The sequence below is a fragment of the Carcharhinus amblyrhynchos genome, chromosome 2, assembly GCF_965287045.1.
Source record: "Carcharhinus amblyrhynchos chromosome 2, sCarAmb.v2.hapA, whole genome shotgun sequence".
Lineage (NCBI taxonomy): Eukaryota > Metazoa > Chordata > Chondrichthyes > Carcharhiniformes > Carcharhinidae > Carcharhinus > Carcharhinus amblyrhynchos.
This window is the reverse complement of record NC_137325.1, coordinates 81,124,083-81,148,318: the sequence shown is the minus strand read 5'-3', so window position 1 is coordinate 81,148,318 and position 24,236 is coordinate 81,124,083. Positions and strand designations below refer to the sequence as shown.

Here is a 24,236-nt window from a genome sequence, read left to right as displayed (position 1 = left end):
AAGATGCTCCATTCTATCCACTTTCTTGTATATCCCAGCAGCCTGGATAATAAATTGAGACCTGTAGAAGGAAATACAGGCTTTGAAATGTTGATGCCAAGACCTATATTAAAAGTTCCAGATAAAGGTCATAACACCAATGAAGAGGTGCTTGAAATTGAAAGAACAAAAAGAACTCTTAAAAAAAAAATCTAGAAAAGAAAATGTCAGTATTTTGGCTATTTGACTGGAGTTGAAAAGCTACAGAGGTTTCTTCTGGGGGCAAAGTGCAGGGCAGCAAAAAGAAGGCTCAGGCTAGGCATTGTTGGATAATGGTCATCACAGATGGTTGCACATTGGACTTGAGGATGGAGCAAGGCAGATGAGTGTGCTATACCATGACAATAAATCTCATCGTAGGGCTAGCTACAAGCAGCAGCATCAGCAGCAGGGAACCTCAGCATGCCACCCGCCAATTGGATGTGGGTAGCCAATTAAACCAATTAAGTGGCTAACAAAAGGCTACTTCCCATCTCAGTCCTTATTTGCTGTTGCAAGGAGCCACTGCCGTATTGGGAGACCACTAAGTAAATCATGGTTACCTCTGAATAGGTTCCCAGGTGGGGGAGACCCTCTTGTATGGCTGCTCCATGGCTCACAGATAGATCCCTTGAGAGTGATGGTGCTGCTACTGGAAGCTGCACCCCTTATCTGATTACTGGTCTCCTTCCCTGGCTCTAGCATGGTAAATAAAAAAAACTACTTTGTTTTTGAGTGTGCCTCAGGATGATGTTATCCTCCTCTTCTTCTATTTGTGATGCTGCTAAGGTTGCTGAGCTGCTTGTCCCCTGACTGGCAGGCAGGCAGGCAGTTCCAGAAGGTGGTACAGATTGGGGGGTGGGGGGCGTGTGTCTCAGCGGTGGCATCTTATTTGGCTGCTACAGGTAAAATGACACCCAAGGTCCTGCCACCTGAGTGTGTGGGGTCAGCAGCCACTTTCCATCTTGTGGCAAGTGTGCCTTTGTGGCAAACTGTTTGTTGTCCAGTGAAGAGCCGCAACACAAAGAAATAGTTTGTGAATTAGAAACACTTGTAGGTTTGTAAAGTAATAACAATTTCAAACTAATAGTAATGCAAGAAAAGGCAAAAAAAAACTTGAATCTTCAAGGCTTCTTAATTTTTACAAGGAGCAAAACGAAGCCAACAAATGATATTCAGAGCTATAAATCAACTGCTTGGGATCAGTAATGTGTTTGGCTTAGATTTAATACACACTGCCCCAGCATGCTAACTTGCACACCAGCTTGGCATTTGCTTATAGTGTGTGATCCTGGTGCAAGCTCCTTGAATTCTTCTTAGCTGCACTTTAGTGATGGGCCTTGCTTTATTAAATGACTCGTAGCCATAGAAATGTCACACACATCAACCAACAGCTCCATTTTCCAGTCAGTTTTCTGAAAGTTGTACTGTATGAAATATTGCCACATCTGTCTCGCCTGGCCCCATGCACGACTGCAGCTACCACAGGAGTGTTTACTTTCTTTTTCCCCTTGCTGGGTTCGGTTGTTGATTTTGGAGACTGATGGTTGATACTGGAGTCTTGTGTCTTAATGGGTAAAATGCAAATCACTTGTTTTATTTTGTTGTTGTTTATTTTCAAGCGTGTGTCTCTTTTGATTTCGTGGTGATAATTTCAGAGTCCTCCACATATTTCCCATTTAAATGTTCGCTATTGCAGTCTTGGTGATACAGGTAAACAGGAACCTCTGTGATGGATGTGGCTGTATATGAGGTTGAACGCATGGAGCAGTGTTCGCGACGTTGCTGGCCAAGCTGCATTTTATATTGCATCCACTGTCTCTTCAGTGCTGCCTGCATCTAAATGGTTGACATGAACGATGAAAATTTATTATTTATTTGACATTATAAGATCTAGGTTGTATGTACGTTGATGAAAGCAGCCGTAGAAATATCTAGCCTGAAAGTCCTCTAGCGCTGATTCAAAAATATCCTGCCCTAACATCTCAGACAGAATTGGCACTGGAGGCTCATAATGTTGGGTATCATGGTATGATGGCACAGCGGTTAGCACTGCTGCCTCACAACGTTAGGGACCCAGATTCGATTCAGGCCTTGGGCGGCTGTTTGTGTGGAGACTGCACATTCTCCTCATGTCTGAATGGGTTTCCTCCGGGTGCTCTGGTTTCCTCCACACCAAAATGTGCAGGTTAGGTTGATTGGCCATGCTAAATTGCCTCTTAGTGTCCCAAGTTTTGTAGATTAGGGGGATCAATGGGGTAAATACATGGGGTTGTGGGTAGGGACTGGGCGGGATGTTCTGACAGAGAGTCAATGCAGAATTGATTGGTCAAATGGCCTCCTCTGCACTGTAGGAATTCTATGAATCTATGATCTGCCCCATTTAGCATTTGCTGCTTGACAACACTTTCTTGGGTGGTTTCTGATGTGGGCAGGGAACCTGAAATATGACAACAGCATTTACATTTCGTACATGGCCTTAGATGTGACATCAGAAATGTGGCTTCTATTGTTTTCCTGGGCTTCTGCATAGCTAACCCAGCACAGTCCTGGAGAAAGCAGGCATTACAAGTTGTGAGGACACTCTTTTAGATTACATGAGCTTTGTACTGGCAGCAGGGTCCACCATAAGTTTGAAAAGGTATCCTGGCTTAAGCTCTTTAGGAACAGAGGGTAGAGTATTTGGCAGGAATTTTACCACCCCTCATGCCATGGGAATTGGAGTGGGCAAGGAGTGGAACACGGGAAGGTCCATTGACCTTCGATGGGATTCAATGGTTTCAGGGTGCGCAAGGCCATAAAGTCCCGCAGAGTGTCTCCTGATATAGAAGTCAGGAACAAGCTGCCTGCACCCTATAGCCAGTTAACATCCTCCAGGCTGTGATTTGGCTTGAGGTGGGCCGTCATCTCCCCCCATCGGGGAGGAAGTCCTGTCTCAAAGAGCTGTGAGCCAATTAAATGAACTTCAGGTCTCTTGGAAATGGTGGTCTTTACTGGGATTCAGTTAATCTCCTGAAGAGAAGCTATGAAACCCAGGCAGAGTTAACTCTCGAGACTCACCTGAGACCCCTTGAGGGTGGAGAGGTCACTGATGGGAACAAGTTGCCTGAACTGCAGGAATTAAGTCCCCTGCTGGGCAAAGCTCATCCTGTTTTACAAAGCGGCTGGATTACTTGCCTCTGGTCTCTCCCACTGTGGCAAAATCCCAATGGGAGCAGGAGGGGCCCTTAAGCAGTCAATTAAATAACTTCAAATGGCCCAAGCTTCGCCCTGCCTAGAGTTCATAACAGGGCATTGGGTGAGGGCTGCTGGGAGATGGGTATGGAACTGCTACTATGCACCCCATTTTATGTTCCCTCAACACCCACCTAGGATCCCACTGTTGAGGGATGGTAATATTCCAGCTTTTGTGTTTCTAAAGGCTTGGGTTGGGAGCAGAGGGGAAGGTGAATGGAGAAAGGTATGAGCCAATACCTTATACATGCATTAGTTTTGTTCTTTTTCTTCACCTTTGCTACATTGTTAAACTACTTTACAGCATTTTCAATGCTTTCTAAATTGCACATCAATTTTTTGCATTTGAGGAAGGTTTCCCCCAGCCTGTAAAAACCTGGATTATTTACCTTCAAAAAAACTCAGAGAAAAATAACAAAGAGTCTGTGAATTTGAATTGTAACTTACAAGCAGAGTTGCAGAAATTAAATTATCATTTGAGGAAAGACTGAGAAAGTCTTTTAATTATTATAAATATTGATTTAGAACATACGGGTTGAAAAGTGAGACGAGAGATGAAGGAAATTTTTTTTGCTCTGAGTTTGATTCTGTTAATTACCTCTAAAACAATTTCAATAAGTATCTGACTGAAAACCAGGGCTTCAAATTCTAGACATGGGCGTGGCCTGGAAGCATTAGGTAATGGGATATGGTGGTTGATTTTAGAGTGGAGAAAGGCCTTCTCTGTACAGCATGGCAGATCTGAGTTGAATAGTGGCGATGAATTAATATTTTGGAGTTTTACTTGGACACCTGGTAACATCTTTGTCAAGAAATTCCCTGAGGAAATGAAAAGGGAAGGAAGGATTCATGATGAGGTAGATTGTTGATCGTTTCTTGAAGAAGGCTGAGCTTAATTTTCTGTTCTTGAGGCATGCAGCCTAACATTCCTATTTTCATTAATTTTAATGACGTGGTATTTGCAAAGTCAGAAATTTTGGTTTACTTTTTTATTTGCCTGCATAAGAAGCAAGGTGAAAATAATATACTGGTGGAGAAAGATTGCTTATCTAAGGCTGGGTTTATGTAAAAGTGGCATTCCTTTTGCTGAGAACTGTCATAAATAAGTTAGTAGGAAACTTCATTAGAACTCAACCCCACTGTTTTTGGTAAAAATTTTCAACAGGGGGAGGTTCGACCCCAATAGCTGACACATGGAGCAGAAAGCAATATTCTGCATGCACATTGTGCCATAATAAAGAAGGCAATGCTTGAAGTGGACTGCCAACGTGTTCCATTCCTTCCCAATGACATTCTCCAGCTTGATGAACATAATATTTCATAATAAAGTGTTTTGTCATTTATTCATTCCCCAAATGCTTCTTGTTCATTACAAAACTGTTTCTTTTTGCTTTTCCCATCTGTTTCTCATTTTCTCTTTTACAACTAAGCCACTTCAGAAGGCATTAATAATTAATCATACATTGGGAGATTGGATTCAAATACAGAGGTGGCAGATACCCATTAATGAACCATTGGGATTTAACAATAATTCTGTAGCTTCCATAGTCAATATTTTGTGCTCACCCATAGGTGAGCAAATTTGTTGAAGTCAATTCTCACAAATTATCATGGTGGGATTTATACTCACATCTTTCTTATTACTCTAATATGATAACCACAAAGCTATCATCCCCAAGTACACCTCATTTACTTTCCAAATGCTTTCCTCTCAATATTTAAGTACTCTTCCTTCATTTCCCATTGCAGCTTATTCATTCCTCAAACATTCAATTTATTTTCCAAATGTATTTTAATGCCTCGGTGTTTCTTATACATTTGCCAATTGTTCTTCATTTATTCTTCATGCTTATTTACTTATCTATTTTTCCACACTTCCCCTGACATGTTTCACAGCTGCACAGGCAGCCTGCTATTGGCCAGCAGTGGGATCAGCAAATCCTGCTGCTGTCAACAAGGATTCTCATTCTATTTAATCACCTCCCCCCCAACCCCCCTGTTGCTGGTGTCCTGGAAGATCCCACCAGTGGGAACGGCAGACAGAAAGGATAGTTTAATCAGGACATCTTGTGGCATAGTGGGTAGCGTCCCTTCCACTGAGCCAGAAGCTCAGGTTCCATTACTATTCCAAGACTTGGTGACCAAGGAAGATGCATTGATTACATGACTAAACGGGTTGAATATCAACTTATTTATCCCTCCAGCTTGTGCCAAAGGTAAGAGCAGGACAGACTCCTGGTCAGCCAAGTGATGGAAAGAAGATTGCAGCCTCTACCATCAGCATTCATAGTTGTCCTACCAGTGGTAGAGGTTGTAGCACTGTAGATTGGATCTGTCCTTGGGCAGAGAACCGAAGAAGTTATATGTAGCATTCTAACAATGCTACATGTTGATATAGCATTCTAACAATGTGATCCAGCAATACACTTCTTCCCCTTATTTTGTTCCACAAATAAAACTGCAAAAGATTTTACTCCCATTCCTACTCTGAGTATAGCTTCTCAAGATAATAGCATGTTATGGTTCATTAATGGGAAGATCATTACAATAAAATTATCTGATTTGTCACATAGCAGAGATTAATGTAGAATTTTAAAAAAACTTAATATCTCTGGAAGTGCAGAAGGATAGATTTTGTTGAGTCAGTATATTAAGGTTTACAGAATTATATGAAGTTCAGAAAGATCATGCATGACCAGCTTGAAAAACAGACTTGAGGGTTCTACTATTGTTGCTATGTTCTGGCTATTTTACAATAACACCTTATGTTTCTTTATCAACCTTTATGCGGGGACACATCCCAAATCATTTCAGAGGGCAATGGCAACAGGAAAAAAATGATAAATAGGAGTTAAGTGTTGGTGATGGTGCAGAGCACTGTTAATTTCAGTAAAGCACGCTGGGACATCCTGAGCTTGTGGAAGATGCCATATAAATGTAAATCCATTTTCCAGGAAACAACAGAGGAGTCATTAGATTAAAAACAGGGTGTGAGAAATTGGGACATGACACCTAAATTTGGTCTTCAGTGGTGGAACAGAGAGTGCAGGAGCAGAGAATAAGTTAAAGATTCAAATGAGCACACAATTAATGTAGTGACAGGCTTTGTTTTATGTTAAGATTATGGTATGATTAATAAATGTGTACACCTAAATCCTTACCTTGCCCAAACATTTCAGTTGGACTTCTTCATACGCTATGCATATTTTTCAGTTTATATTGCAGAATCATGCTTTCAGTCCAGGTTCTTTGTTCTTAATTGTGTAACGTTGGCCCAGATTTTCTGACCTCTAGATAGTTTATCATTGGGGCATAGTCGGAATCAAACTAAGGGTGGGATTTTCCTCTCCCTCTGTGTTGTGGTTTGCGGCAGCGGGAAGTGGCGTGCCATTCATTGGTAGCAGGGTCTTCTGGTCCCACTATGTCAAAGGGATTTCCCATTGAACGCACCCCTCATTGTTGGGAAACCAGCAGCAAGGGTGTGCTGTCGGCAAGGCCAGAAGGGCCTGCCAATATGAACGGCAGCAAGATTTTGGTGTCAGGAAAGTATGCCATATGTCTCCCTAACCACTTTACCTACTACTATTAATTTATTACTTATTTTTCTGCACTTCATAAGAACATAAGAAATAAGAGCAGGAGTAGGCCAACTAGCCCTTCGAGCCTGCCCCACCATTCAATAAGATCATGGCTGATCTGTCATGGCTCAGTTCCACATTCCTGCCCTCTCCCCATAACCCTTAATCCCCTCTCTTATCAAAAACCCATCAACCCGCGTCTTAAAAATATTTAGCGAGGTAGCCTCCACTACTTCAACGGGCAGAGAATTCCAGAGATTCACCACCCTTTGAGTGAAGAAGTTCCTCCTCAACTCCGTTCTAAACCGCCCCCCCCCCTTATCTTGAGGCTGTGCCCCCTAGTCCTACTGTCCTTTCTGAGCGGGAAGAGTCTCTCCACCTCTATCCTATCCATCCCATTCATCATCTTATACGTCTCAATGAGATCTCCCCTCATTCTTCTAAACTCTAACGAGTACAAGCCTAGTTTATTCAGCCTCTCCTCATAGCTCAACCCCCTCAACTCCGGTATCAGCCTAGTAAACCTCCTCTGCACTCCCTCCAAGGCTAAGATATCCTTGCGTAAGTACGGTGCCCAAAACTGCACACAGTACTCCAGCTGCGGCCTCACCAATGCCCTATATAGCCACAGCAAGACCTCCCTACTTTTATATTCAATCCCCCTCACAATGAAGGCCAGCATCCCATTCGCCTTCCTGACCACCTGCTGCACCTGCAAGCTGGGTTTTTGCAACTCATGCACAAGGACCCCGAGGTCTCTCCGCACCGTCGCCTGCTGCAGTTTTTCTCCACGTAAGTAATAATCCTTCCTACCATTATTCCTACCAAAGTGGACCACCTCGCACTTGCCAACATTAAATTCCATTTGCCATTTCCTGGCCCATTCGCCCAGCCTATCTAGATCCTTCTGTAGACTCTCCCCACCCTCCGCACAATTTGCCTTTCTACCAATTTTGGTGTCATCAGCAAATTTCGACACCCTACACTCGGTTCCCTCCTCCAGATCATCTATATAAATGGTAAATAGCTGAGGCCCCAGCACCGACCCCGGGGGCACTCCACCAGTCACCATCCGCCAATCCGAATAGCACCCATTGACCCCCACTAATTGTGCATTCCCTTGCCATATTTGTCCTCACCAAATGCAACCTCAAAATTATCCAGATTTGATTCTGTTTTGCACTTTTCTGCCCATGTAGCTATTCCAAAGTGCAGAAAAACAGAGAGAATTGTAGAATACAGGAATGCATGAACACAGGTACCTGATGGTACTGGGACAGGTAGATAAGGTGGTAAGAAGGCATACAGGATGGTTTCCTTTATTGACTGAGGCTAAAAGTCTTATCGACTAAGGGCAGAAAGCTAATGCTAGAATTGTATGAAATAATAAGTAAATTGCAGCTGGAATACAGTGTATAATTCAGGTTCAGGAGGCTCTGTTAGCACTAGAGAGGGGACAGAGAAGACTTATGAGATTGTTGCCAGGAACAAAGAATTTTAGTTTATAAGGAAGATTAGATAGGCTGGAGTTGTTTTGTTTTGGAATAGAAGAGATTAAAAAGAGATTTAATTGAGGTACATAAAATAATGAGGGGCCTGGATACAATCAAGAGGAAGGGCCTATTTCCCTCAGCAAAATAACCAGGGGGTAGGTAATTTGTGGAAGGATTAAAGAAAAGTTAAGTATTTTTTTCACCCGGGGCTGGTGGGATCTGGAACTCACTGCCAGAAAAGGTGGTAAAAACACTTAGATGTTCACATGAGGTGTCATCACCTGTGGGGCTATAGAGCAAGAATGTAGGATTTGGCTGGATGGTTCTTGGTTGACATGGACTCACTGGGACAAGTGGTCTCCTGCTAGACCATAAATCTTTCTCTACTTCAATGTTTCTAATAAAAATAAGCATCTAGAATTCCAAATCTGGACACCACATTTTAGAAACGATGAGAAGAATTTGGAGAAGGCACAAAAGAGATTTACTAGAATGGTTCCAGGGATGAGATTGAAGTCATGCCTGGATTGGCAAAGCAGTTGTTCTTCTTGGAACAAAGAAAGCTATGAAAAGATGTAATAAAGGTATTTAAACTCATGATAGATTTAGACAGAATGAAAAAAGAGATATTTTGCAGTAGCTGAAAGGCGAACATCAGAGTGCCAAGGAACCAGTGGCAATATGAGAAAAACCTCTCTGCACAATGAGTGGTTAGGGTTTGTAATGCCCTGCCTGAGAGGGTATTGGATACAGCTTCAATGATAGCCCTGCAATATTTCCCTTTCAATTATTTATCCAATTCCCTTTTCAAGGCTATCAGGTAAAAGTGGTGGCTGGGGTCTGGCGGTGGGGGTTTTCGGGGGGATGGTGGTAGGATTGGGGGGACGGCTGTAGGGGCTACCTGGATTGTTCCCCAAAAGGATTGAAATATACGAAGTGGACCAAATGACCCTCTTCTGTGTTATACTATCCTCTCAACCAAACTGCCAATTCTCATATCATCTGCAAATTTCTTAATCATTCATCTTACATTTAGAGTTAAATTATTGATTTGTATCATTAAAAGCAAGTACTGATCTCTCGGAACTCCACTGAAAACAGCCTTCCAAAAACACACGTCAACACATTCCTTGCTTCCTCTTACTGAACTAATCTTGGATTCAACTTGTCACTTTCCTTTAATCCTGCGTCTTATAATTTTCTGATCATGTGATAACTTGTCAAAAGCCTTGCTAAATTCCACGTAGACAACATGATACATGCTACTGCTACTGACCTTCTTTCTTACCACCTTAAAAATCCAGAGGGGTCCAGATTTGGGAGTCCTAATTATTTCTTTGAGGGAACACATTTCTCCTGAATCCTTTCTCCCTCTTCCTTGAATATCTCAATTTTTACTTTCAAGTATCTTGTTTCCAGTTCATCATTGCCAAAATCACTCCTCAGTATACTAGCATAGGAGCAGGATAGGTCAATTGGCCTTCAAGCCTGTTCCACCATTCAATAGGTATATGGCTGATCTGACTCTGGCCTTAACTCAATTTTCCTGCCTGCCGTCCATAACTCTTGATTCTCTTGTAGATCAAAAATTTGGCTGACACAACTCTCTGTGGAAAGAATTCCAAAGACTAACAACACTGAGCAAAGTTATTCCTCTTCATTCCATCTTACATGGAAGGCCGCCATTTAAACTTGTTCTAGATTTCCTACTCGGGGCAACAACCCTCTCAGCATCTAAACTATTAAGCACCATCAAAATCTTTTATGTTTCAATAAGGTTTTAGTTTTCTGAAGTGACTGGATATAAGCCCAACAAGTCAACTTCTTCATCTTGGGAATCAACCTGGTGAACCTTCTTTGAACTGCCTTCAATGCAAGTATATACCATAACTGTACATGGCACCTGAGCTGTGGTCTCACTAATGTCTTGTGTAGATGTGGAAAGTTTTCCCTCCTTTTATTTTCCATTCCCCTTGCAATAAAGGACAATATTCCATTTGCCTTCTGACATATTTGCTATACCTGCAGGCTAACTTCTTGTGATTCATGTACGAGGATACCCAGGTCACTTGTACTGAAACATTCTGCAGTATCTTTCTATTTAAATAATATTCTGTTTTTCAATTGCCCCCAACAAAGTGGACAACCTCACATTTTGTCACATTGTGCTGCACCTCCCAAATTTTTGCCCACTCATCTAACCAATCTATATCTATACACTTAACCAATCTGTATCCCTTTGCAGACTCTGTATCTTCCTCAAAACTTGTTTTCCTACATAGTCATCTAAACTCCAGAGAGTAAAGGCTCAATTTACTTAGCCTCACATCACTGGAAAACCCTCTCATCCCAAGAATCGATCAGCCAAACTTTTGCTATACTGTCTCCAAGGCCAGTTTATCCTACATAAGATATGGAGCACAAAACTGTACACAGAACTTCAGATGTAGTCTCACCAAAGCTCTGTACAATTATAGCAAGACGTCCTTATTCCTTCCAATTTCCTTGCCATAAAGACCAACATGTCATTTGCCTACTTAATTGCTTGCTGTCCCTTTTGTGTTCCTTGTTATGAGTGCACCTAAGTCTGTCAGAACGTTAACATTTAAAAGTTTCAAACCTTTTTTATATACTCTGCTTTTCTATTAGTAGGTAAAGTTGCCATTGTCCCAGATGACCATAGGTTCTCTCCGCTTTGAGGGGGAGAGCTGACTGGTGGCAATTTAACATGAGGATCACCACATTACAGGGGAGGGGCAAGGTTGAGAAGGCAGGACCCCCATGAATAACCTCAGTCAGTATTGGAATTGAACCAGCACTGTTGGCATTGTTCTGCACCACTAGCCAGCCAATTGAACTAAACTGACTCTAGCAAAGTGATTAACCTCACACTTCCTCATATAATGCTCTATCTGTTACCTTGTCCACTAAGTTAGCCTATCAATATATCCCTTTGCAGTCTCTTTGTGTTCTTCTCATAGCTTACATTTCTCTAACTTTTTATCAACAAAAGCCCTAGATACAATACTGTTGATCTCTTTGTTCATGTTATTAATATAGATTGTAAATAGTTGAGTCTCCAGAACTGACTGTAGCAGCATTCAGCTGATTACAGCCTGCCAGCTTGAGGATGGCCCAGCCCACTGCTTTCTGTCTGTAAACCAATCTTCTATCCATGTTAATATATTACCATGAACTCCATGAGTCCTTAACTTATGTATTAATCTTTTGTGAGGCATCTTATCAATTGTCTTTTTGGAAATCCAAGCATACCACATCTACTGGTTCCTCTTTAACTGCCCTATGCATTACATCCTCAAAAACTCCAATAAATTTGTCAAATGTGACTTCTCTTTTGTAAAACCATGTTGACTGCACCATCACCCCAGGTCCCTGAGTATTGATAGCAAGGTTCTTACCTTTGCTTTCTAATCTCTCCATCTTTTGTCCCTAAAGTTCCCACAACATATCTGACTCTCTAACAGCAAGCTTCTACTTTTCCCATTCCCTCAGTTCATTAATGGCAGCTGTTAATTCAATAGTTCCAGACTTCTGGAATTCTCTACTCATTTCTCTTTTTCTTGATACCTTTTTCACTGCTTTAAAAACCTTCCTCTTTGATTGTACCTTCCTTTTGCCATTTATTTCTCCCTTTTAAGGCTTTCCTTAAGCTTAATGTCCATAATATTCTTTTCCTCTTTAATGAAAATGCTGTGAGATGTTTTTCTGAATGAGTGGAGAGCTTTGGAAATGGAATGAATTGTCTAGTTATTTCACTTGCACTGTATTTTGGTAATGATTTTTTGTTTTATGTTACATTTTTAGACACTGTGACTAGAAGGCCAACACATTGCATTAAATCCAGCAGAGTTCTATGATACATTGGCCTAGTTGGTGTAAAATATTCAGATGTTCCTGCTTGCTGTATCTTTATCAGCATACAATTCTTCAATTTATTGCAGGAAAGCAGTATTAATATAACTAAATTTGTAATAACTGCATATGCATACTGTATTGGATGTGGCTCCCGACGCATAGACTTTAGCACCTCTCTTTGTACTTACCTCTCCATTAAAGTAACAAAATATGGTGGCCACTAACAAACCCTGTGGGGAAACACAACTTGCATGAATTAATATGCACAAAAATACATTATGATGAAGCAAAGTAAATTAATATTTCCACTATGTTTCCACTCGTGGGAGAGACTAGAATTCAAGGGCACAACTTTAGAGTGAAGGGACTCTCCTTTAAAAAAGAGATGAGAAATTTCTTCAGCCAGCAGGTGGTGAATCTATGGAACTCATTGCCACAGAGGACCGTGGAGGTCAAGTCATTGACTGTCATTAAGATAGAGGTAGATAGGTTCTCAATCAATAAGGGGGTCAAGGTTACATGGAGAAGGCAGGAGAATGGGGATGAGAATCATATCAGCCATGATTGAATGGCGGAGCAGACTCAATGGGCCAAATGGCCTAATTCTGCTCCAATTTCTTGTGATCTTATTTTGAATTGGTAAAGCACCCCTAACATAGTAAACCATTCCAAAGTGCTTACTGCCCAAATACATACCAAAAGCCCATCATTTTCCAACTGCTTTTGTTTCAATCACTCAAAAAGTTACATTTTATCATAAAGCAAACATATTTCTTGGTGTCTTTAATGGTTTCACTGCCTTTTGGCTGAACAGAATAGAGGAACGTGGGAACCTCTGTTTCCAACCTAAATGCTGCCAGTAACACAGGGAATATGTTAATCTGGTATTCATTACCCACGGTGAAAAATAAACCCAGATGTTACTAAACAAACATAGCATTGCCAATAATTTATTGTCCACCCAGCGGAAAGTTTGAGATGTTTTGTTTCTTAGTAGGAAAGACTTGTTAGAAAAGAAAGTCAATCTCTTTTCAGGGCCAAAACCAGATGTGAGGTCACTGGAAAATCATGGCCGCATTTTGTCAAAGAATCCATGAAAATCATGCGACTCTGCAGAAACGTGCAGGCCTTCCCTCATGAAAATTATTCATGTTGACCTCTTCAACTAATTCCTTAGCCCTGCTTCCAGACCTCCCTTTCCCCCTGCTCCTTCCCATTCCTACTATTAGTCTTGGAATGGAATCTTTCTGCATTTTACGGACAGGAATTCGAGTGGTAATTTTGCCAAATCAGGATTTTCTGTCTGCAACATGTACCCGCATCGTAGGAGACTGGAGCAAACTACAGTAGCGAGGGGCAAATTGGAGAAGATTGGTTTTGTGAACTGGAATGTGAATTAAGCAGAGGCAAAGGAGGGGAGAGAGGGTACATTGCGAACCTGTGTAAAGACAAGAGTCATAGTGTGGCCCCAAGTAGGCTGTGGGATTGTAATTAGGACTAATTTAACACAGATTACATTGCTATGCACATCTAAATTCCATTTAACAAACTGAAAATGTATATTTAGAAAGCAGCCCAATGGCATACCTGGTAATGCACAAGTATGTGCATAATATAGTCATAGATTTCTCCAGCAAGTCGGTTTTCTGGTCTCCAAGGAATAATGACAAACTGAATTCCCAGCAGTGGCACAAGTATTAAAGTTGCTCTGACAGCCTTCATGTACATATTGGTTTCTGTGCGGTGTGTATCTCTCAACTTTGTAACCAGGACACGCACTATGTTAAGCAAGAAGAAAAGGTTCACCTGCAAATGACCCAGAAGCAATTCTCAATCAGTAAGACAATGAGACAACGGTGAGACTTGAGACAGATGCAGATTACAGGTTTAGGTTTTGACTGATGGTGTTTTATTGCTTGCTAGAAATAAACAGATTTGTTTCTGGTAGAAGGAGATTCTACAGAAGTACTTGGCTTAGTGATATTGAATATTTTGTTAAAAATGCAATTGTGAAAAGCAAATGTATGTGAGCTTAAATACAATAATATGAAGAAATATCAAATATCCATGTTCCTCCTATCTGTTAGACAGTGCAAGCTCATGAGTTTAGGAAGGTTGCACTGGTAATGCCAATTTCTGGAATGAGGCAAAAGAAAAACAAAAATACTTATTTCCTCAGCTCCCTCAGGCAGCCAAACAAGTGCCAGGAGATTGTTGATGATGTACCAGGAGGTAAACTCAACCAAACATATTCACTTATCTAAACAAACTAGAGAAAGACATGAATTGGCCATGTTTTCGTGCATGAGGAAGTAAAAATATTTTATAGTGATAAAATGTTAAGATTGTAAGGTGTGGTTCAGAATTGAACGTTTACTCTGGCAATTAAAGAAAACCTTGATTTTAATATAGCATCTTGCATACCTCCGGGCATTCCAAAGCACTTTATAACCATTGAAATACTTTTTAAACTGTAACCAGTGTTGTGGTACACAGTATAATTCAGTGTAAACACAGTGGCCAATTTGTGCACAACAAGCTCCCATGAACAGCTAATAAATTAGATAATCTATGTTGGTGATACTGATTAAGAAATAAATATTGGCTTAGGCATGAGGGATAACTCTTCTTCAAAATTGGGGAATTAATTTTTTTACATTTACTTCTGAAAGAGACAGAAACAAAGCTTGTCCTGCCTTCTGGAAGTACATCGAACAATGCAGCCAGCATTTCCTTAGCACTGCACTGGAGTGTTAGCTTGGTTTTCATTCGCAAGATTCTGAAGTGCAATTTAAACCCAAAACCCTCTGACTCAGAGGCATGTTTGTTACAAATGGAGCCATTGTTGATACTACTAATAATGTGCACATTTATTGAATGATATTTGGAGCTTGTGGAAACATTATGCAGAAATTTCCCTCAGCAGATTCACGGAATGGGATGGAATCGAAGATATCTATAATCCATGGTCCATTGTGAAAGGAGTTACCTTAATAAACGGAATGGATCTAAAGTTAAAGTTCATGGATAGTGTCTAACTGAAAAATGTCTGCACAGTCGTCAGACTTGTGTTAAATGTTTTCAAATAATTAACACCAACACATAAATAAAATTAAAATTTTGTTCCAAGAACTTCATTGCTTTGCAAATATTTGAAACTCGTTTAAACATAGGTTAGGGTTTTACACTAGGAAGCAGAACTGGGTGCTGTGCATGATGCTGGCCAGTCCCATGGCCCCATTGTGATTAAGCATGAGGCACCCATAAATGGTCAAATAGCAGAACTGCTAAAAATTGGAGACCCAGGGTGGAGAGGGTGAAGAGAGGGGAGCATGACCTGACCTCAGGGCAGTTGCTATCGAGCATATCAGGCAGACTAAAGGGCTGATGATAGTACACGACAGGGTAACAGAGGAGAGCAGTGAGCAATGCAGACAAATTCAATGAAAACTTGTAAACATAGGGGCTACCACAATTCTTGCCAACTGCAGTTTTCAGAGGCACTCACTGCGATTGTTGACTTTCTTCATTTCCTCATACACTGTTACATATTGTTATAGGGTAATAGCTGCTTCATTGGTGCAATGGCAGACATACAGTCATAGAGGCCCACACAATTTGATGATGGCTCCCTCTTCCAAGCTGTGACTAATTGGCAGAAGACTCTCTTCTCGCGAGATGGCAAGGTGAGACATCTCCACCTAACCAGGAAAGTCTGGATGGAGGTCACAGACGAGGTCAGCAGTCCTGGGAACAATTGTAGGATCTGGATGTAAAAGACTGAATGATCTTCACTGTCACTACAGTGAGTGAGAACCCAAATTCTCAATGTGGGTGAAAAATATAGGAGGGTCTGCATGTGTTGTGCATGGGAGATGTTAGTCAGCAGAGTGGACAAGTGCCCCGCAATGACGCCAATGGAGTATTGACACTCCAGCAAGCTTTCAGTGTGGGACATCGGGGGAGGGGATGAAGCTATCATAGCAAGGGATGCGTGAACCAATGTGGAGGAGTGAAACACCAGAGTATTTTGGGGATGTTACTTGTATCCTCTACCGTGCAGACCAATGTAAAATATCTGTTCAATTCATTTATCACCTTCTTGTTTTCAATTATTAATTCCCTCAATTGAGTAAGTGGAACAGAACAGCAGACCACTTAGGTTAACACATCAAACAAGCAACTGTGATGGCCCATCAGTCTTCATGATCGAGGATACAAGTAACATCCCCAAAATATTTGTAAATTAGGAAATGGATGGGAGGGAAGAACTCAGGAAAACTACAATCACCAGGGAAATGGTATTGAGTAAATTGATAGAACAGCAGGCTTACAAATCTCTGGGTCTGGATGGACTGGAAGCAATGGCTCATGAGATAGTTGATGCTTTAGTTTTAACGTGGAGAAGATTCCATTAGATTGGGAAATAGTGAATTTATTGAAAAAAGAAGGGAAACAGAAAGCCAGTTAGCTTAACATCTGAAAATGTAAGGACTATGATTGAAGATATTAAAGTTTTAAAGTTTATTTGTTAGTGTCACAACTAGGCTTACATTAACACTGCACTGAAATGAAGTTACTGTGAAAATCCCTTGGTTGCCACACTCCAGTGCCTGTTCAGGTATATTGAAGGAGAATTTAGCATGGCCAATGCACCGAACCAGCTGTGGGAGGAAACCAGAGCGCCCGGATGAAACACACAGACATGAGAAGAATGTGCAGACTCTGTAAAGACAGTGACCCAAGATGGGAACCCCAGAAACTGGGTCCCTGGTGCTGCGATACAGCAGTGCTAACCATTGTGTCACCATGCTACCTACTGTTAATGCAGGATACTTTGAAAATTTCAAGATAATCAGGCACAGTCAACATAGTTTTGACAAAGGGAAATCACGTTTAATCAATTTATTGACATTTTTTGAAGTAACATGTGCTGTGGATAAAGGGGAACCAGTAGATGTACTGTACTTAGATTTGCAGAAGGCATTTGATAAGAATCTACATCAAAGGTTTTGCTGAAAATAAGAGCTCATGGTGTATGGGTAACATATTGGCATGGATAGAAGATTGGCTAGCTGACAGGATGGTGTGGAGATGCTGGTGTTGGATTGGGGTAAATACAGTAAGAAGTCACTCACTTCACTCACCTGATGAAGGGGCAAACCTTGAAAGCTTGTGAGTTTACTATCAAATAAACTGGTTGGATTTTAACCTGGTGTTGTGAGACTTCTAGCTGACAGGAAACAGAGATTAGAGATAAATGGATAATTTTCTTGTTGGCAAGATGTAATGAGTGGTGCACACAGGGATCAGAGCTGGGGCTTCAACTTTTTACAATTTATATCAATGATCTGGATGAAGGGACTGAAGGTTGCTAAGTTTGCTGATGACACAAAGAAAAGCAGGAAAGTAAGTTGCGAAAAGGACATAAGAAGGCTACAAAGGGATATGGATAGGTTAAATGAGGGGAAAAGATCTAACAAATGGAGCACAATGTGAGAATATGACATAGTCCATTTTGGCAGGAACAATAAAAAAGGAACAGATTTTCTAAGTGACAACATGTAAAAGGATATCGGTCCTATTGCATAAATCTTAAAAGGTTAGCATCTAGGTACAGCATGTAATTAGGAAAGCTAATAGAATGTTATTGGTTATTGTGAAGGGAACTGAATATAGAAGTAGGGATGTTATGTGTCAATTGGTGAGACCACATCTGGAGTACTGTGTACAATATTGGTCTCCTTATTTAAGGAAGGATATAAATTGTTGGATGCAGTTCAGTGAAAGCTTGCCGAGCTAAACCTGGAATGGGCTGGTTGTCTTGTGAGGAAAAGTTGGACAGGCTAGACCTGCATTGGCTAGAGTTTAGGGGAGTAAGGGTCAACTTGATTGAAACACAATGGGCAGGATTTTCTGGCCGTGCTCACCCCAAAACCGGAAAATCCTCCCCGAGGTCAATGGACCTTTCCATGATCTGTCCCTCGCTTGCTCCGATTTCCTGTGGTGGGTGGAATGGGAAAATTCACCCCATAAGATATTAACAGGGTGGATGTGAAGAGGATGTTTCCTCTTGTGGGAGATTCTAGAACCAGGGATCAGTGATTAAAAATCAGGAGTCGCCTGACTAACTTGGAAGTGCAAGAACATGGTCTAAAAAAATCCAAACTATTAGATTGAGATAAAGTAGCAGAGCCAACAGTGAAGTGAAACCAATAATGCAATTAATTACAAAGATGCCACCATATATAATTGGGCAATTAGATTCAAAAGGATGTAGCAAGTTTGGAAAGCAATCTGATGAACTATATTGATGGCCTTGTAAGAAAGGTTTATATGGCAGCAGACCCTCTTTTCAAATATTTGTACAGGCTTGTTCAACAACCAACACAATTAGGATCAACTGGATTAAAATAGCACAGAAATTAGATTTTAATCTGGATTAATAGCTTGATACGGAGATAGAATGAAGCAGCAGAATCCCAACCAACTTCCTTCCTTCTGAATATCTTTTTCTATTATAGTGTAATTCAGGAAAGTTTTAGCTCACCCATAGTAGAATCTGAACTGAGATTATGGCCGGAAGTTTCCAGTTGCTCACACTGGTGGGATCTTCTGATCCCACTGATGGTGCACCCCTGCCATGGGTGTCTCGGCAGCGTGGGGTGAAGTCAATGGCAATTCCCAATGACACTGATGGGACCAGAAGATCCTGCCGCTAGCCTTTGGCACACTTTTCCTGCTGTGAGAAACACACTGCGGGAGGTCAGAGAATCCCACCTTATTTGTATAAGCTGACATTTGAAAATCATTAAGTTTCATAATTGGGAAAGACAGAGGGCAAAATTCCTTTTACTGAAAATGGAAAAGCAGCAATAATATGTAATTAAACTACAGGAACATGTAGCTTAGCAGCAGACAATCTCTAATAATCTTGTTTCACCGGTGAGTCATAGTAGTGGGACAAACAAAGCCTATTTTCATCAAAAAGGTAATTTTGGCCTTTGCCTAATTAAAATGTAAAGATAAATCACCATATCACAGGAAGGAAATAATCATCACTGAGGGGTAGAGTCGAGATTTACATGGATATTGCCAAGAACAGAGAATTTTAGCTCTGAGGAAAGATTGGATAGACTGAGGTTATTAATTTTGGACAGAGAAGGCTGGAGGGAAATTTAGTTGAAGTTTATAAAATTATGAGAGGTCTTGATAGAGTAGAAAGGAGAAACCTACTTCCAGAAAGGTAACTAACTGGAGGCATAGATATAAAGAAATTGGTTAAAGGAGTAAAGGGATGTCACTCACAAGTGACGAGCAATAACCGTCTCCAATAAGATAGAATCTAACAATTCCATCTTGACATTCAAAGACATTACCATTGCTGAATCCCCAACATCAATGTCCTGGGGGTCACCACTGACCAGAAATTAACTGGGCCAGCCATATAAATATGGTAAGAGCAGAGCGAAAGCTTGGAATTCAGTAGCAAGAAGCTCATCTCCAGACTTCCTAGTGCCTGCCCATCATGTACGAGGCATAGTTTGTAATGAAATATTCTCCACTTGCCTTAACAAATGAAGCTCTAACATCATTGCTGTATCCAGGACAAGTAAAAGATGCTGGAAAAATTCGATCTACTACCTTAAACATTCATTCCCTTTACCACCATTATATTGTACAGATTCACAACCCTTTGGGAGAAGTAATTTCTCCTCAACTCTGTTTTAAATTTGCTCCCCTTATCCTAAGACTGTGACCTCTTGTCCTATAATGCCCCATAAGAGGAAGTATCCGCTCCACATCGACTGTGACTCATGAACAAGGACACCCAGATCCCTCTGCATTGGAGCACCCTGAAATCTCTCCCCATTTAGATAATAAGTCACCTTCCCACTTCTACGGTCAAAACACATGATGTCACACTTATCCATGTAAACTCCATTTGCCAAACCTATCTATATCCGTTTGTAAGGCTCTTATTTCCTCATTGCAATTTACTATCCCACTTATCTTTGTGTTATCTGCAAATTTGGCTATAGAACCTTCTATCCCTGTATCCAAGTCGTTAATATACGAAAATATCTGAGTAACATCTCAGAGGGCAGCTTGCTCTACATGTTAGTCTTATTTAACCTGTGTAAATAATTAGCATGTAAATAAATGACTCTTGAACAAAAACCATTACCTCCAGCAAGATTGTTTCGAGGTTAAGCTAACAAATCCTGAGACAAGCCCATCATATCAGATGTATCATCTACAAATGTGGGTGGCATGGTAGCACAGTGGTTAGCACTGCTGCTTCACAGCTCCAGGGACCTGGGTTTGATTCCTGGCTTGGGTCACTGTCTGTGTGGAGTTTGCACATTCTCCTCATGTCTGCGTGGGTTTCCTCTCACAACCCAAAGAAGTGCAGGTTAGGTTGATTGGCCATGCTAAATTGACCGTAGATGCATAGGTTAGAGGATTAGTGGGTAAAATGTGTACGGATATGGGGGTGGGACCTGGGTGGAATTGTGGTCGGTGCAGACTCAATGGGCCGAATGACCTCTTTCTGTACTGTAGGGTTTCTATGATTTCTATGAAGATGCACTGAGTAACTTGACAGGACTTTTCAAACTTGCACCCTTTACCACCTAGTAGGACAAGGGTAACGGGTACGTAGGAACCTCACGACCAAATTCTCCTCCAAGTCACCCACTATCCTGACTTGGAACTACATCTCCTTTCCTTTATCATTGCTGGGACAAATCCTGGACCTCCCTAACCAACAGCACTATAGGAGCTTTTTCACATTATGGATCATCTCAGTGGTTGAAACAGGCAGCTCACCACCAATTTCTTAATGATAAGTGTTGGGCAGTAAATGCTTGTCAGTGGCACCCAAATCCCATGAATTAATCTAGCAGATTGGCAACACAGAAAAATAAGAGGTGTCAAGAAAGGTGGACGAGAAGTACAGTTGGGCATCATCAGTGTCATTTGGAACTTGACCTGATCTCTGCAATTTATGGTGGCAAAGGAAAGATAGGAAAGATGCATGGGCCAGAGGTAATTCTCTGAGGAATGAAAGGGATATTGAAATATGAAGAGAAGACATTGCTAAAGATGACTCAGCTATGACTGGATAGGTAAGGGTGAACAAGGGGAAGACAGTCCCATCCATCTGGAAATTGAAACCATTTGAGTTGGATGATGTGGTTGTGTCAAAGGGTAAAGAGAGTTGAGAAGACTTGGGTGGATAATGCCAATTGAGGTTTTCCGAAGGGCAATTGGATCATTATCTGCAAAGAGAAAAGGTTACAGGAAAATGGCAGGGAAATGGCGCTGGGAAAATTACTGATTTTGAGGCCAGCACAGACACTTGAGAAAAATGTTTTTTTCTCTGCTATAACTGTTCTATGATTCTAATTGAATTTAGCAGCCTATCTGCAGCCTTCTAATGAGATTTTGAGAATGCGCATGAGGTCAAATGCTCTGATGGACAGACTATTTCATAGCTCATCACCCCAAAATCCTTTGTTTCATGCTGTCTCTGAAGTAGATATTCTAAAATATCCATTGCGTTTTTAAAATATTCATGTTATCCACGAAGAATCAGCTGAGGCCATCCAAGTTCATGTCACACAAAATCACTATAGCCAGCACATAAGGCCCTTTTAAGTTTAGGTTAAATTCTAACATAGATTCCAAAGGGGTAAATGAGTCAAATCTGAGTTTCCGGCAGTGAGTTTCACCTATTGGCAACTCGCAGAAATTCAAGTGCACAATGCTTATCATTTTCCATGTAAAGGCTGGAAAACTTTTGGAATGGAATGCTTGCATTTCTGACAGATGCTGCCAGTGAGTAAAGATTCATGCCAGTAGCACAAACTTGTAAATGATCCTTGTTATTCTAACTTGATGCACTTTCTAAAATATATTGCAACATTTATGGGTGGAAGCCACAAAGTTTTAAAAGGACTTTTTAAAAAAAGTATACTTGATGTGGGAAATATAAAAGACTACAACTTCCTTTAAGTGGGAAATATAAAGCACTGCAACATGGTTTATTGAATTAGCTGGACTGAAAGTGCTATCAATATCAATAATGCATTTTATCAAAGGATTCCTTTATTTATTTTCAATTTGAAATAGTAGTCCAATTGTCAAAATATCACAGATATTTAAGGGAACAGATAAATTGGCACAGTAAATGTATGGTATTTTTGTGAACTCCACCATAACTTGATGAGAATCAGCCTAAATGGACAAAAGCTAGGCTGGGATCTGATAATCTGAATAATCCTTTGTGCCTGATGGTCACATAAGCTATTGTGGTGGAACCTCTGCCCCTTCTAAACAGATGTGGAGATGCTGGCATTGGACTGGGGTAAATGCTGTGCTTGACACACTCTCCACTCACATTATCTGCACCTTTTAAGACCTGATTAGCTGTAAAGACTCTTATTCCAATCAGTATTCTGTAAATTGAGATTGTGTCTTTATATGTCCTGTTTGTGAATAGAACATCCACTCACCTGATGAAAGAGCAACGCTCTAAAAGCTAGTGGTGTTTGCTACCAAATAAACCTGTTGGACTTTAACATGGTGTTGTGAGCCTTCTAAACAGAGCCATCGGTGTAGGCAGAGATGGTGCGAGGGGTACAGTCACTTTAAATTGGTTAGAAAACCCTGACACCTTTGTCAAGTCTTGCCAACCTAATGTCAATGGTAAACACATTAGTAACAGAGATATCCGGAATTAGTACTTAAATGAAGAGACCTCTTCTTCACCTGAGTGGAGTTAGCAGTAGATCATCTTGGCACTTAGTTGGTGTACCACACCATTGATTTGTAAGGCCAAAAACAATTTAAAAACTACATAACTCTGGCTCAGGATCTACTTGTAGCAACTATGGAGCTATAAATTAATGTAATTAATTACATTACAATTAATGTAATGATACAGCAATGTCAATAACATACTGATCTGCAGTTTGTGGTCAGTGTTGAAAGGCTACTGACCTTGAAATTTCAATACTGATTTCCTCTATTTGAACACAACTTTGTAATTGGTGACATATTTTGGGCTAGATTTTATGGGACTCCAGGGCAGGATGACAAGCAGGGGGGGTGTAAGATTGGCCAACATGCCAAGGGCACCATTTGTGGCCCTACCTAACTGCTCCTCATCCAATTCCCAATTTTAGTTTCGTATACAGTGGGGAAATATTGTGAGGCCCAGTCTAGTACAGACCCCAATTCGGCCAATTAATTGCTGCAAAAGGGCCTCCTCCCTCCACTGGAATTTTACCCAATGGGGAGGGAGACTGGTGCCAAGTATCCAGCCTGTCATGTTTTACTAGACAGGCGGGTGGACAGGCAATGGGGTGCCACACTTACTACCCATTGGAGGGTACCCCAATGTGTTTCGCTTTCAAACTGCCCTGTCCGCCTCAACTCCTCATCACAGTCACCATGGCCTGTTAACATGGCGAGACCCCAGACTTAGCTTGGATTGCACCTTCAAGAACTGCATGCCTCCTTATGGAACTACAGCAGTCCCTGCAGTGGCCACAGGTCTGGAGGATCTGCTGGGTTCAGATAGCTGCCTAGCCATTTGATTGGCCATCAGTTCTTGGAGGTAGGACTTCCTTCCAGGTTATGGGTGCAGCAGGTCTACCTCAGTCCAATTAAGGCTGGAATTGTCTGGCTGTTTAGGCCCTCCTTGTACTACCAGTAAGGACGGAGAATCTGGCACTCAGTCAAATATTCACTCGCTGCAGCAGGTCAGGAGAATCCCAGCTGCCAACGAGGTCGGAGAATTTGCCCTAAGAGCTTGATGGCTTTTAGATGGCTGTGAGTAATCTGGTCAAGTGAGGGTGGGCAGTTTTGAACATTTATACCAGAGTTGGTGGCGTGGGCAGGATTGAGTGGGTGTGGATGGCAAAGATATCACCCCAGTTTAAAATGGAACATAGCAACAAAGCAAGCAGCAGGCAATCTGATCAGACAGACTGACTAAAGAATTCTTACAGATTGCAAAACAGGACAT

General features: G+C 41.2%; 1 protein-coding gene across 2 annotated transcripts in view; it reads right to left on the bottom strand.

The window, feature by feature from the left end:
• Positions 1 to 926: 926 nt before the first annotated feature.
• calcr (calcitonin receptor) overlaps positions 927 to 24,236 on the bottom strand; it is a 269,497-nt gene continuing 246,187 nt past the window's right edge. For both annotated transcript variants that reach the window (XM_080216792.1, XM_080216801.1), the window contains 3 exons: positions 13,787 to 14,005; positions 12,388 to 12,429; positions 927 to 1,857 (listed from right to left, as the gene is read on the bottom strand). In XM_080216792.1, coding sequence (XP_080072918.1) covers positions 1,636 to 1,857; positions 12,388 to 12,429; positions 13,787 to 14,005 — 483 coding nt within the window. In that variant the 3' untranslated portion in view covers positions 927 to 1,635. The remainder of the gene's footprint in view (positions 1,858 to 12,387; positions 12,430 to 13,786; positions 14,006 to 24,236) is intronic.